At 49.5% G+C, this 13650-nt stretch overlaps 1 protein-coding gene across 1 annotated transcript in view; it reads right to left on the bottom strand.

The window, feature by feature from the left end:
* Positions 1-301: 301 nt before the first annotated feature.
* DTX4 (deltex E3 ubiquitin ligase 4) overlaps positions 302-13650 on the bottom strand; it is a 36254-nt gene continuing 22905 nt past the window's right edge. The window contains exons 7-9 of the mRNA XM_045485338.1: positions 13319-13480; positions 7945-8034; positions 302-3808 (exon numbers count right to left, since the gene is read on the bottom strand). Of these exons, the coding sequence (XP_045341294.1) occupies positions 3575-3808; positions 7945-8034; positions 13319-13480 (486 nt within the window). The 3' untranslated portion in view covers positions 302-3574. The remainder of the gene's footprint in view (positions 3809-7944; positions 8035-13318; positions 13481-13650) is intronic.

The following is a 13650-nucleotide window of genomic DNA, read 5'->3' as shown; positions in this document are numbered from 1 at the left end:
ATATTGTCGGGCGGAGGGCACTGTAAAAAGCAAACATTCATGTTTTTTAAGCCGGTCTTTCCCCCACAGATTCGCTTGCATTTCCCCTGCCATGCGGTCTCTTTCTTGAGAGGAACAAGCAGTCAGGTCAGGTCCCTTGGTCAAATGTGTGGGTGGAAAAGATATGAGGGGGCTGCCGAGAAAGAAGGGAATCCCCTGCCCCCAATCAGTGGAAGGACTTGTGGTTGCTCCCATACTCGGAGAGGTGCCCCAAATGCCTCATAGGCGCCCTGACCTACAAAAAGCAGAAGGGGAACAGCAATTTGTGGTTGTTCATTTGCCATTTATTGTTCTGCACATACACCTCATGAGCACCAGGTGGCGATGTCCTCTCACAGAGCAACACCAAGGACTTCACAACACATTGGTTAGTTTTTACATTAGGACATTCACCTTCCCTCTCCCACAAAACCCCCACGCAAATGCCAGTGACCACGGACAAGGATAGGGGACAGGCCCCTTCCTGTACCACGCGGGGTCTCCTCCCTCCCCTCTCATGCACACGACAGTGCAATACCAGGACAAGTACTTTTGACCAAGTGTAAAACCACAGAGAAAGTCCAAATTCTACAAAAGGGCAGGAGAAAGGGTATGAAACACAAAGGCACGCACAACCACATATACACAATTGACCTCTAAGGGACAGGCATCTGACAGAGTTTGTCTGCAATCCCATTTGTCATCCCTGGAGACTCAGGAAGGGGAAAACCAGGCAGCTGGTGGTCCGGCCATGACAGGCAAGGCATGGGGTTCCCTGTGCAACCCAGGGAACAGAGCAGGAACAACACTGGTGGGGAAACGTCCCGTGTCCCAGGGATCGGTGCTCAGTACCTCCGCTGGCAGGGTGCTCACTGCGCCTGAGACCGTGCCTTTCTAGGCTGGCACAAAGGGCAAAGGGCTGCTTCCCCCCTGCCCCCCGCCTTCCTTGGCACAGCGTTAAAAGGAAATTCAAGATCCTTCTGCCCAGAAAGTCCCACCGAAGGGCAGCACAAGGAGGAGGTACCCCCTGCTGAGCATCCTCAGGGAGGAAAAGAATGGGGGGTACAGACACGGTCGCCATCCTAGGGGTAAGGTCTTGAAGGTATTAAGACTTACCCTCGAAGTGGTATTACCCCTGGCACAACTGCCTGCCTGCCTATCCATTCTCTGAGTCCCCTTCCTTCTTTTCTCAGCTGTCCCCTTTCCCACCCATACCTTCTGCCCAAGGCAGGGAAATCAGCCTGTCCCCGCTGCCATGGCCAGTTGTCAAACCTCATTTGCCTTCTTTCCCCACCTCCTGCTCCACAGCTGTGTGTTTCTACCCACTGATCCTCGGTCTGTTTCCTCATCCCTGTGGGTGAGAAGCTCAGCAGACACTTGACCCAGGTGCTGAAGGGCAGAGATGGTACTAGGTGTGCAGTGAGGCTCTTCGATGACCTCTGGGACAGGGTGGCCTGGCAAAGGGCACAGTGTGGGGGGGGGGGGGCGGATATTAAATGCCTCAGCCATGTCTCTTCCGTTGAGTTCAAGTGTTTCCTCCCGACTGGCAGGAAACTGTGCCCTGTGGTGCAGTGGACTCAGGCCCAATCTCCTGGTCCGCTGGTGAGAGAAGATGGTGGCCGGCTGACCTGAGAGCTGAGTTGTCAGGAAGGATTCCTCTCGTCAGAGCTTCCTCTGCTGGAGCCAGTCAGCAACCTGACAGCCATTCAGAGAATAAGGAAAGGCCCAGCACCAGTACCTCCCAAGGAACTGGGCAACACTCAGGTGCATCCACTGGCCACACCAATGTCAAAATGGCTTCAGGCAAACAGCAAGCGGCCACGGAGCCAGCTCTCAGGAAAGCCTGGCTTCAGGTTCTAACTTAAGTACCATTTTTGAAGGTTCTTTTGTTTCCATTTTTCTAGCATCAAAAACCTTCCAAATATTATGAAATATATATGGATATATATACGTCAAACCCCCAAAATATGAGGTATATAAATTCAAATTAGTATCCAGAGGAACTTCCCCCAAACACATAGTTCAAAGAACCCACTTTCAAAAGGGGAATTGGGTTTCCTTTCTTGATCCCCCTTCTCTCCTCCCTGACCCCCAATTCATTCCTTAAGGGAAGTGAAAAGCAAGAGGAATATTGGGGAGGGGACAGACAGAGTCTTGGGACACAACCCAAATGCAGGTTGGACTGGACCATGATGTGGTCCCAACCCTGTTGGGAATGAGCTAAAAAGTCTGTCTCCATGCTCTAGGTCAATCTGTAATAGATGAGGGGCCCAGCCCCCTCTGGGCTCTGATTAGCAAGCGTGCATGGAGACAGATCGAAGCCCTCATAGAAACATGACCGGATAGACTGGTTTAGATACGGTCTTGAAAGAGATACAAAAAGGGGTCAGTCCAGTCCTCACCTGACACATCTCCCCAAGCACTGTTCCCTGGGGGCATCTAGAAAGATGCATGATTGTTACCATTTGGGTCCAAGTTTACTGTGGAAATGGGTTGGCAAAGGGTGAAGAAAGTCAAGGAACCGCAGCCTGGCTGTTTGAGCCCCATCAGAGCTGGAGTTTGAAAGTTTGCAAAACAGAATGGGAGAACAGGATGGGACTGTCCACCAACCTGGCCCAGTGGTGCACACTCGCGCACACACACACACACATATGCGCATACATAGATGGCACAGAACCCAGCCTGGGCTCTACTCACAGTGACTTGATGAAGCTCATGGAATCTTTGAGCTGGTCTGGGATGAGTTGGGAAGAAGGCTATGGGCTCCTCTCCCTGAGGACAGTTCAGATGCTAAGTGGGATGCAGACTCTGGTCTGATCAGAGAGGGGCTGGAAACATCATGAGATGCCAACCCAGAGAGGAATCCCAGAGTCTGTCCATCCGCACAAGAGAACCAGATGCCTCTTTGGACAGGTCGAAGATGTGAGGAGGGAGGGCCCAGAGAGGCCAAGGACTATTCTGAGAGCCGAGTGTGCTCCCAGAAGCCTTTGCTTCTCTGACCCTCTTGGTGAGAAGTGCTTCCTCGCTGAACACCGAGGCATCGACATCTGATGTCACAGCAATTTAGCGGTTCACCCCTTTGCCCCCCAATCTTGCACAGTGAGAGCTCCTCGCCTCCAGAGGAGGAGAGAAAAGCAGAAACTCCGCTCTCAAAGCAGAGTGGAAGCAGCAAGAAGCCAGCTGAGGCATTGAACCTCAGGCTTCACAAGGCCAAGGTATGGAGTGCCCACGCTCTGTCCATACCCTAAGTGTGCTGACTGTGCCCCTACTCAGGGGGGCGGGGGGGGGGGGTTCTTGCCTACCCAGCACCGAAAACTCCATGGGAACAGACCGAGGATGGCCCTCATCCCATGTCCCCTTTGTGGTGGATGAGGTTTATGAATGACATCACCTTATTCATCTCCCTCCCCGCTGTGGCCAGGAGGGATGGGGAATGGGGATAGGACAGAGCGGGAAATGAGGGGATTGGGAGGGCATGGCACCAACTTCCACCTCGATTCTCCCACTTCCTGCCCTGTGGTCCCCGCGGCCCCTCCTGGCTCAAAGACCCTCCAGCTCAGTCCTTCTCCTGGGTAGTGCTGTCCTCGGAAATGCCCTGGGCAGCCAGCTCAGCCAGCACATTATCCAGGTAATTGGCATCTGGGTAGCCGTGACCCGTGAGATTAGAGCCAAACTCTGTCTTGTGGTGGACCTCGTTCCAGATGACGGTGTCTGACTCGCCGGTGGTGCTGGAGGTACCGATGGCAAAGATGAGGCGGCGATCCCAGGCCACAAGCAGCAGCTTCAGCACCTGAGTGAAGGGAGGCAGGAGACCAAAGGCAGACATTCAGTGTTGGTCAGAAACTATGTCTCGATGGTAGGGTCTTCCCAAGGGTCCATGTCTTCTGGCATCATGATGCCCCCAGCGGCACAGTGAATAGAAAGAATTTGGGGGTGGAATCAGGGAGCCGCAAGGTAAAGTCTTGGGTCTGTCACCAACTAACTGTGTGACCTTGGGCATATTCTGTCCCCTCTCCGGGCCTTAATTTCCTTACTTACAAAATGGCAACGCTCTAATCTGCTAAATGGTACGAGGGCTTTCATAGCAGTGCCTGGCACCCACACCTCAACAGATGTTAGCTACAGCAGCCTGGCTAAAAGACAGGATCTAGGAATTCGAGGCACTCACGATCCAAGAGCTTCTGAAGCGTGTCCGCCATTCCCTCCACCGCCCGAATGCGGCATTAGTGCACCCTCAGCTAGTGGTGTGGCAGAGCTCTCCAGTGACATGGTTGAAGTGGGGTGACCTCTGCCAGGCCATTGCACATTCATTTACTCACCTGGTCCTCATAACCACACATGGAGGCAGATCTGGCGGGGGCTACTATTGTCTCTATTTCATAGGTGAGGCCCAGAGAGGTGTTCGGGCTTGAAGAGTGGTCTCATTCAGCTAAATTTTTAAAAAATGGCTGCGGAGCAAGACAAGGGCCTAACACCCTACCCAGCATGAAGACGGCCGATAAAAGTGACCTGGATTCAAAAAAGAATGACTGTCGACCCGCTGTGGGCTGGAGGTGGGGAACTGTAAGAGTGGTAATACCAACATGAAGTAATGGCACATGGTAGAGATACGATCGACCCTCCCCCGAGGGTTTACTTACTACGTAGCAAGCAGTGGGTCACGTACCAGTGACAACAACTGGACAAGACAGGTATTCTCCTTATCTCCTTTCTACACATGAAGAAGCTCAGAAGATAAAGACTTGCCCTGTTCGTCCAGCTAGTACATGGCAGAGGGCCTAGACTTCAGGACTGCCTGAACTTACAGTCCGCGGTCTGAGTTACTACTCTGTTGACTCTCAGATGTGGATCCATACAGAATTCATGGGGGAAGATGCTTCTGAACTGTCGGAGAGGAGGGGGAAGATACAGCTGACCCTGAACAACACGAGTTTGAACTGTGCAGGTGCACTACACGTGGTCTTTTTTTTACAGTATAATATAAAATATAATATATATATAATACATAAAAATATAAAATATAAATATTTTCACAGTATGATACTTATGATTTTCCTAATAATATTTTCTTTTGCCTAGCTTACTTTATTGTAAGAATACAGTATATCATACACACAACATACAAAATACGTGTTAACTGGCTGCCTATGTTATCGGCAAGGCTTCTGGTCAACAGTAGACTGTTAGTGGTTAAGTTTTGGGGAAGTCAAAGTTATATGTGGATATCAGCTTCGGGAGGATAGAGGTCAGCACCTCTAACCCCTGAGTTGTTTAAGGGCCAGCTGTCCATTAATAGAAAAGGACATGTAGACACAGTAAATGAATATGAGCCAAGGCATGTGTAATTATAACAACAGCTGTCACCATGCTGGGCATTTTACAAATGCTACTTTCACTTAATTCTTAACAACATCCTGTCCACACAGATAGAAATTATAACCACTGTTATATGGATCCAGAAACTAAGACCTCAGAATGTTCATCTTTATGCCAGTCCCCACATCTGGTAAATTGCTAAAGTAGGACTCAAACACAGGCCAGTTTGTCTCCAAAGCCCAGGCTCTTATTACCTCACTGTGCAAGAGCCCAAGGTTAAGGTCCCAGACCAGCAGATGTGAAGGATAAAGGTGAGGAATTAGTGAGAGGGGAAGGTTCAGACCCCCACCATAGTAGGTCTTGAATGCTAAGCTGAGAAGATCGTACTTTGTAAAGAAGGAAGGGAAAGGAATCAGAACAATTTTTTGGGTTTTTTTCTACCTTATTTCTTTTCAACAAAAAAGTTTGGTGGTAGAAACTGTACTTTAAGATACTTAACGTGGTGGCAGGTAAAAGATGAAAGTATTTATGGGGCCCCTGGGTGGCTCAGTGGGTTAAGCATCGACTCCTGATGTCAGCTCAGGTCATGATCTCATGGTTTGTGAGATCAGGCCCCGTGTCGGGCTCTGTGCTGACAGTGTGAAGGCTGCTCAGGATTCTCTCTCTTTCCCTTTCTCTCTGCCCCTCCCCCTGCTCATGCTCTTTCTCTCTCTCAAAATAAATAGATAAACTTAAAAAAAAATGTATTTACTAGGTGGGTATGGCAGGATTAGAAAAGGAGTCACGTGGTTTGGCGGGCAGTTCACTAGGAAACAAGCCAGTGGGGTGGTGGCTCAGAGAGAGAGTCCAAGGAGACTACTGTGTCCAATATGGGTCCCAGGGATTCTGGGTATGTCATTAACAAGAGGAGGGAGGCCTGGAAGAGAGGGGAGCAGCTCTTGGCAAGATTCAAGTTTTAGCAGTAGGACTTCACAGCAGACATGTTTAGCCAGCGGTTGGGACTGTAGAGCTGGGGCTCAGGCACAGAAATATGGCTTGCTCAGGGCTCAGGATCAGGACTGGTCCTGACTTCTAATCTGAGGACCCTGCACTGGGTACATCTTCACCATGTGGTTGATTCTCTCATTGTTCCGCATGATCTGCTTCCTCCTCTGTAACAGAACACCCATGCCCTTTGCCATGTGACCCAAGGGGCTGCCTTGTAGGCAGTTCATGACCCCGTTCCTTGTGTGGTGTTCATGACTTGCTGGGGCCTGTGAAAGGTGAGTAGGAGCGACAAGCTTCCAGCAGCAGCTGTAGTGGGTTCACACTATTCCACTCGGATTCTCTCTTGCTCCTCTGCTCCCTTCCAGGAGAAGGGCAGAGACCACAGAAAGGCTGCTCCTTCAGCCTGGATTCCAGGACACGGAGCCCCACGGAGCAGACAGAGTGGACTCATAGCAGCCAAACAAGCCACAGCCACTGGCATGCACAGTGCATGAGAGTCAGCATTTGTTGATGTCAGCCTCTGAGACCAAGGTTGTTACCCAGCAGGACCTAGAGAAAGCTAGCTAAAACCCACTTCCGGTCCAGCACTGCACCCCACAAGAAGGGGCACGACACCCCCTTAGATCAATGGTTCTTTTCCTTTTTGAGATAAGGGAAGGTTTGGAAATCCAATCGTTTTCTGGCCTTAGCCACAGAAAAATGAACATAAAGATTTTTATTCTAATTTTACAATTCATAGAACCACTGAAGCTTGAACCATGAATCACTGGGGATCCAGAAACCCAATGATTTTTCCCTCTGTCTTTTGGGAAAGTCATAGAATACAGAAGTACATTTAAAAAAAGAAAAACAGGTAATCTCCCACAAATTAGGATCCCTGCCCTGGAGCAGTGCCTCTGAAGCTTTAATGTACTGTCAGATCACCTGGGATCTTGTTAAAATGAAGGAGTTTCTAAGGTTCTGCATTTTTTAAAAAAGTGTATTTACCCATTTTAAAAGAGACAGAGAGAGTGCAAGTGGGGGAGGGGTAGAGAGAGAGAGACAGACAGACAGAGAATCCCAAGAAGGCTCCACTCTGTCAGCGCAGAGCCCAACGTGGGGTTTGAACCCACGAAGCCATGAAATCATGACCTGAGCCGAAGCCGGATGCTTAACCAACTGAGCCACCCGGGTGCCCCGAGGTTTGGGCTTCAGTGGTTCTATGAATTGTAAAATTAGAATAAAATCTTTATGTTCATTTTTCTGTGGCTAAGGCCAGAAAATGATTGGATTTTCAAAACCTTCCCTGATCTCAACACCAAGCTTCTAGGTGTTGTCACTGGTGCTGGTCCCAGGACCATCTGCTAAGCAGCAAAGCCCCCTGGGAAAGGATCCTAAAATAGATGAATTATTGCCAGCGCTATCCAGGAGAGGAAAAAGCTCTGCCCCAACTATCCTGCAAAAGAAAACATTCTAATCGTCCCCACCTTAACGTACAGTTGACTCAAATATGACCTTGTTACCATGTGCATCTATGGTAAAAAGAGACTCAGCTCTTTAGCCTGTGCACAGCAGGAAGCAAAACTTGGGGCCCTGACACAGAAGCAAATCCTACCCCCCAGCCCCCCAAACCCCCGTTCTTACTTTTCTCCCTTTCTCGCTGTCTGGAAGGTAACAATGTCTTGGGAAGCCACGGGCGCTGAAACTCTTCCCAGGATTCGGGTGTTCCGGCCCCTGAAAGCAGAAAGGAAGTCGGCGAAGGGCATTTTTCAAGATGTTTTTAATGAAGGGGTGCAGACCATGCGTGACTAATTCAAATAATGATGACAATAATAACGGTCAAAGCGTCTGGACAGAGAACAGATCCCAAAGCAGTGATAGCAGTGGTTTCCCGCCTGTTTTGGAGTCGTTAGACCTGCGTTTGGACCCAGAGCGGCCACCTCCCGATGTGTTGGCTGGAGCCCCCTCTTGGGGTGTGGGTTCCCCCATCCCTCGAATAGGGAGAGTGTGAAGGCTAAAGTGAGCTTGGCACCGCAGTGCCTAGTAAGAGCTCAGTAAACGTTCATCATCATCACCCGGGGGGCTCTGGCCACGGGCTCTTTTGTTTTACAAAAGAGGAAAACTTCAGCCTAGAGAGGTTACAGGGCTTCTCCAATGTCAATGGCTTTGCCAAAATTTAAGCCCAGGCTTCCTGAGGCACATGATGAATTTTTCCCTCTAAAGTACTCAGAATAACAAAAGTGCCTCCGAGCCAGGAGCCTTGGAGTCATCCTTATCCATTCATCCACTGATGTGCATGTAGGGTCTTGGCTATTGTGAATAATGCTGCAGTGAACTCGGGGGTGCACTGATACCCCAATTCAGCAAGCAAGCAGGGACAGAAACTGATGCAGAATTTAGCCAGAGGCCAGGTTTCCTAATCAGGATCCACAGGCCCCCTTGAGAAGCTCATGAAAAGTGAGGGATTTTTCTCCCAGAACCAATGCATCTATCCCCCCCCCCCAACCCCTTCCCACCCCAAACAGAAATGTTTATCTATAATTTCTGAGCATCCCTGACCCCCTGAGGGTCTGTGGAGCCATTTAAAAAATCCCTTCTAGATGAAGCCAATCTAATATTGATAATTCCACGCAGCTCCTAGCACAAGCTCTCACACAAATGGTAACTGTCGTGGCTGAAAAAAATGAGTCAAGGAGTGAATGAATGCATGAATGAATGAAGAAACTATAAGAAAACACAGACTTTTCATTTTTTTCTTATAGTGGATGGTGGTTCCAGACTGATTTTTTAGAAGTTTATTTATTTATTTTGAGGGAGAGAGAGGGAGAGCAGGGGAGGGTCAGAGAGAGAGAGAAAATCCCAAGCAGACCCTGCGTGTCAGTGCAGAGCCTGATGCAGGGCTCAAACTCTGGAACTGCGAGATCATGACCTGAGCTGAAACCAAGAGTCAGACACTTAACTAACTGAACTTACCCAGGCACCCATCGCTCCCAAACTGAGTTTTAAATCCTGTGATTTAAAAAGATTTTTAATAGCATGGCTCAAGATCATCTATCCTTTCCGAATTGAACATCTTAAGCGCAATACAGGAGAAGGGAAATATACCCCTGGGCTGAGAGAGGTAACAACGTCTTCTTGGAGACGCAGGACGTGACAGTTCTGAATTTCATAGTCCCATGAAATCAAAGCACATTTACAACACGCTCACGGCCACAGCTGTTTGTAAGCCAAACTGCCCAACTCCAGAGACGATTCCCAGCACGGCTCTGCCCGCGCCTCACCCTCCTGGGACTTGCCCGTCTGCAACACAGACACCCGCCTGGCGCTGACCCCAGGAGGCTGTGTGCTCCCTGCTCGTCGCCAAGTGGAGCAGTCACGACTCTGCCTCTTCTAGATTGGAGACTCGTTCTCTGAAGTGAAGGCAGAACTCCAAGTTCTCGATTCCTCTTGGAAACCCCAAGCCCTTGTGGTCTTTGGAGTCTCCAGGGACAGGGACAGACACAGCACTGAGGGGTCCTGCTACTGACTCGCAGTGGGTGGTCTACAGAGTGGCTGCACTGACTGCAGACAGATGCATTTCCCTTGGTGTAAGCTTGAGTTTTCCTGGACGATCTGTGATCCATGGCGTCTACACAGGCAGCAAGCGGCCCCTCAACACCACCCCTCCCACCCCCTCGACCCCGTGCTGGCTCTCCATTCTTTAGTCCCAGAGGCTGGGAAAAGAATCTCCTGCAAAATGGTTGCCCCGCCCTGATCTTTGCCCTACTTCCCACCAGGGATCAGCCACTGGCTGTCTCTCCCGACTCCCCGACTCCCATATTGTCAGTCTTGTCCCTACCATCCCAACTGGCTGCCTCCAGTCATTCCAGAAGGTCGCAGCTGCCCCCACCTCCAACCACATCTCCCTCTCCCTCATCCTCCGCACCTTCCTTGTTCAGGCCCCATGACCAGAATGGTCTCCTAACTGGTCTATCAGGTCACCCCTCACTCCTCCACCAGGCTGACAAGTGCAGTCCCAACTACACAACTTCCCAAAATGCTGGTCGCGTCCAGCAGTGAGCTGGACAAACAAAGCCTGACAAATAAAGCTGCAGCCCTCACCATGCTGGTGTCCTTCCATGGCCTGCCCACAGTCCTCCTTCACTCTCTGCTCCTTCACGCACCTTCCTCCCACCCCCCACCATCGCAAGTCCCCAAATTAAACTCTTCCTTGTGGCCCACCAACACCCCTACTTCCTCTCCGCCACAACTCTGCTGTGTCCTCCCACTAAAAACCTTCTCCTCCATTTCTTTATGGCTCTCAAGGTTCAACTACTGGTGCCCTGCACCAGAAAATCTCCTCAGACCCTCCCAGACAGACAGACATAAGCCCTCTTCTTCTTTACCCGGACAAGTAGCTTGCTCACATGATGCCAGTCACCGGGCACTGAGCCCCTGGCCACCGTGCCCAATACCACAGCATGCACATACAAATGTTCACTCCCATTCTTACAAAGCCCCCTGCACAGGAGGTTCCCAGCTGTAGGGATGAAAAAACCAAGGGGCACCTGGGTGGCTCAGCTGGTTAAGCATCCAGCTTTGGCTCAGGTCACGATCTCATGGTTTGTGAGTTCGAGCCACGCATTGGGCTCTGTGCTGACAGCTTGGAGCCTGGAGCCTGCTTCAGATTCTATGTACCCCCTCTCTGTCTGCCCCGCCCCCGCTCAGGCTCTGTCTTTCTCTGTCTCTCAAAAATAAACGTTAAAAAAAAATTAAAAAAAGAAAAAAGAAACCGAGCTCAGAGAGGTCTGGTGGTTGTCCAAAGTCCCAGCCAATACAGAGTCAGCCAGGATTCAGAACCCAAGTGTCTTCAGACTTTGAAGACCTCTTGTGTTGCCCCACCCCCACCCCCCACAGCGTTTATCTATGGTGCACATTATGTTGTGTTCTATAGTTTGGTGACGTAGACTTATTTTCTCTGACTGGCTGGTAAGTCCCTCCAGGAATAACCGTATTTTTCTTTAAATTCTTTTACAGACTATCTCACCTGCTCTGGTTTATTTCTGCCACATCTCTTATCGCTAGCTAGCAATACCTTGCTTATGTATCTGGGCATTAACTTCCTCATCCTGCTAGAATGGGGGCCTCTGAGGAGAAAAGACTGTGTCCGCTTTGCTCACCTTTGCTTCTCCAGCACCTAGAACATGCCTGGCCCATAATCCATCCTCCAATGTTTGTTAAATAAGAGACAAAATGGAAGAAGGCAAGGAGGAGGGAGGAAGGAAGGGTGAACTGATAAATAGTTGCCAAATAAATGAATCCTAGATCAGTTAGAAAATCTTCAATGTGTGAAGGAAGGGGCACATTTGTATTTACTGTCAGGAATAAGGTTCAATTTGTTCCTTAGGGCTGTCTTTCAAAGAATCAAAAGAGGAAAGAAATGCCCACAAAAATCAAAGCCAAGGGACATCTATCGAATTATAAATGCAAATATCATTTGACAAAGAAATTCTACTTCTGGAAAATTATTCTACAGATATACTCACATGCATACAAGGTTATCTGTTACAGTATTATTTGTTGTAGTAAAAAGATTGGAAGCAATCCATATGCCCATCAAGTGGAGACTGTTGAATATAAATTAGGGTGCACGTATACTATGGATTCTCACCCAGAGCCAAGAAGGAACGAAGAAGCTCCCTCTATACCAACATGGGAAGATCTACAAACTATACTGTTAATTGAAAAAACCATGGTGCAGAACAATATGTGTAAACTGTCCCCCTCTGTGTACCAATGGGAGAGGTGCAAACAGTCTTTGCTGCACATGCACGGAGAATCCTGGGGGACACGTAAGAAGGTAAGAACAATGGTGGAACGCGGGGGCAGGAGGTGAAACCGGGTGGACGGAGGAAAGGAAACTTTTCACAGTATAAAATTATCTTATTTCTCTCCGGCTGCTGTAATGTGACACCACAGACTGGGTGGCTTAAACAACAGAGATCTATTTCTCACAGTTCCGGAGGCTGGGAAGTCCAAGGTGCCAGCAGATCCAGTGTCGGGTGGGCGCCCACTTCCTGGTTCATAGACTGCTGTCTTCTCCCTGTGTCCTCGATTCGGGAAGGGATGCGGGGGCTCTCCGGGGGCTCTTTTACAAGGGCACCCATCCTGTTCACGAGGGCCCCACCACATAACCTGTTCAGTTTCACGGAGTCCCAGCTGGAGAGGAACTTGTACATGGGGGTCTCTCCCACCTCTGATTTAGATGGTATGTAGGTGAGTCCTCGGATTTAGACTTTAAAGTTGATGCTGGAATGAGTTAAGACTTTGGGGACTATTGGAACAGAATGTATTTTGCAAGCAAGAAGTACAAGAAGTAACGGACTGCTATAAACTGAGAGTCTGTATCCCTCGGAAATTAACAAGTTGAAATCTAACCCCCAAGATGATGGTATTTGGAGGTTGGGTGTTGGGTGGGTGATAAGGTCATGAAGGTGAGTCCTCATGAATGGGATTAGTGCCCTCATAAGAGAGACCCCAGAGAGCTCCCTCACCCCTTCTGCCACGAGGACACAGCATAAAGATGTCTGTGACCTAGGAAGCAGGGGCTTACCAGATAGTGAATCTGCCAGCACCTTGAGCTTGGACTTCCCAGCCTCCAGAACTGTGGGAAATAACTTTCTGTTGTTTAAAAGCTACCCAGTCTGTGATATTTTCTTGCAGCAGCCTGAACAGATTAAGACAAACATATTACCGGGGCACCTGTACAGCTTAGTTAGTTAAGTGTCCAACTTCGGCTCAGGTCATGATCTCACAGTTCGTGGGTTCGAGCCCCGCATCGGGCTCTGTGCTGACAGCTCGGAGCCTGGAGCCTGCTTTGGATTCTGTGTCTCCCTCTCTCTCTGCCCCTCCCCCCTCGTGCTCTGTCTCTGTCTCTCAAAAATAAATAAACATTAAAGAAAAAAGACAAACCTATTGCCTGCAAACACTGAAACTTAAAAAATAAGTAAATAAAAGCCTGTGGCTGATTCGGGAGCACCTGAATGCCAGGAGGGATGCTGTAGATGATCCGGATGGTTTTGCAGTCGGGGTGGCCAGGCAGGGAGTGAGGGATGAGGTGGTACTCCATCTTCCCCGGAGGCTGGGTGCCTGTCTTCACCCCATAAATGGTCTTACAGGTTGGACACTGCAAACTTCCGTCCTGAGGGCGCAAGGCAGGAACAGCCAGGTTGGGAAACAGTCTTGGCAACACACCCCTAACCCCACCTAACCCTGGAAGGGGACAAAGATAAAAGGCCAGGGGGACAAAATGCACCCAAATAAGTAAATTCCACAAATTAGCTCCATGCTAAGGGCCATGTAAGAGAGACC

The sequence above is a fragment of the Leopardus geoffroyi genome, chromosome D1 (assembly GCF_018350155.1).
Source record: "Leopardus geoffroyi isolate Oge1 chromosome D1, O.geoffroyi_Oge1_pat1.0, whole genome shotgun sequence".
Lineage (NCBI taxonomy): Eukaryota > Metazoa > Chordata > Mammalia > Carnivora > Felidae > Leopardus > Leopardus geoffroyi.
The sequence above is the reverse complement of the archived record's forward strand: the minus strand, read 5'-3'. Positions and strand labels throughout refer to the sequence as shown.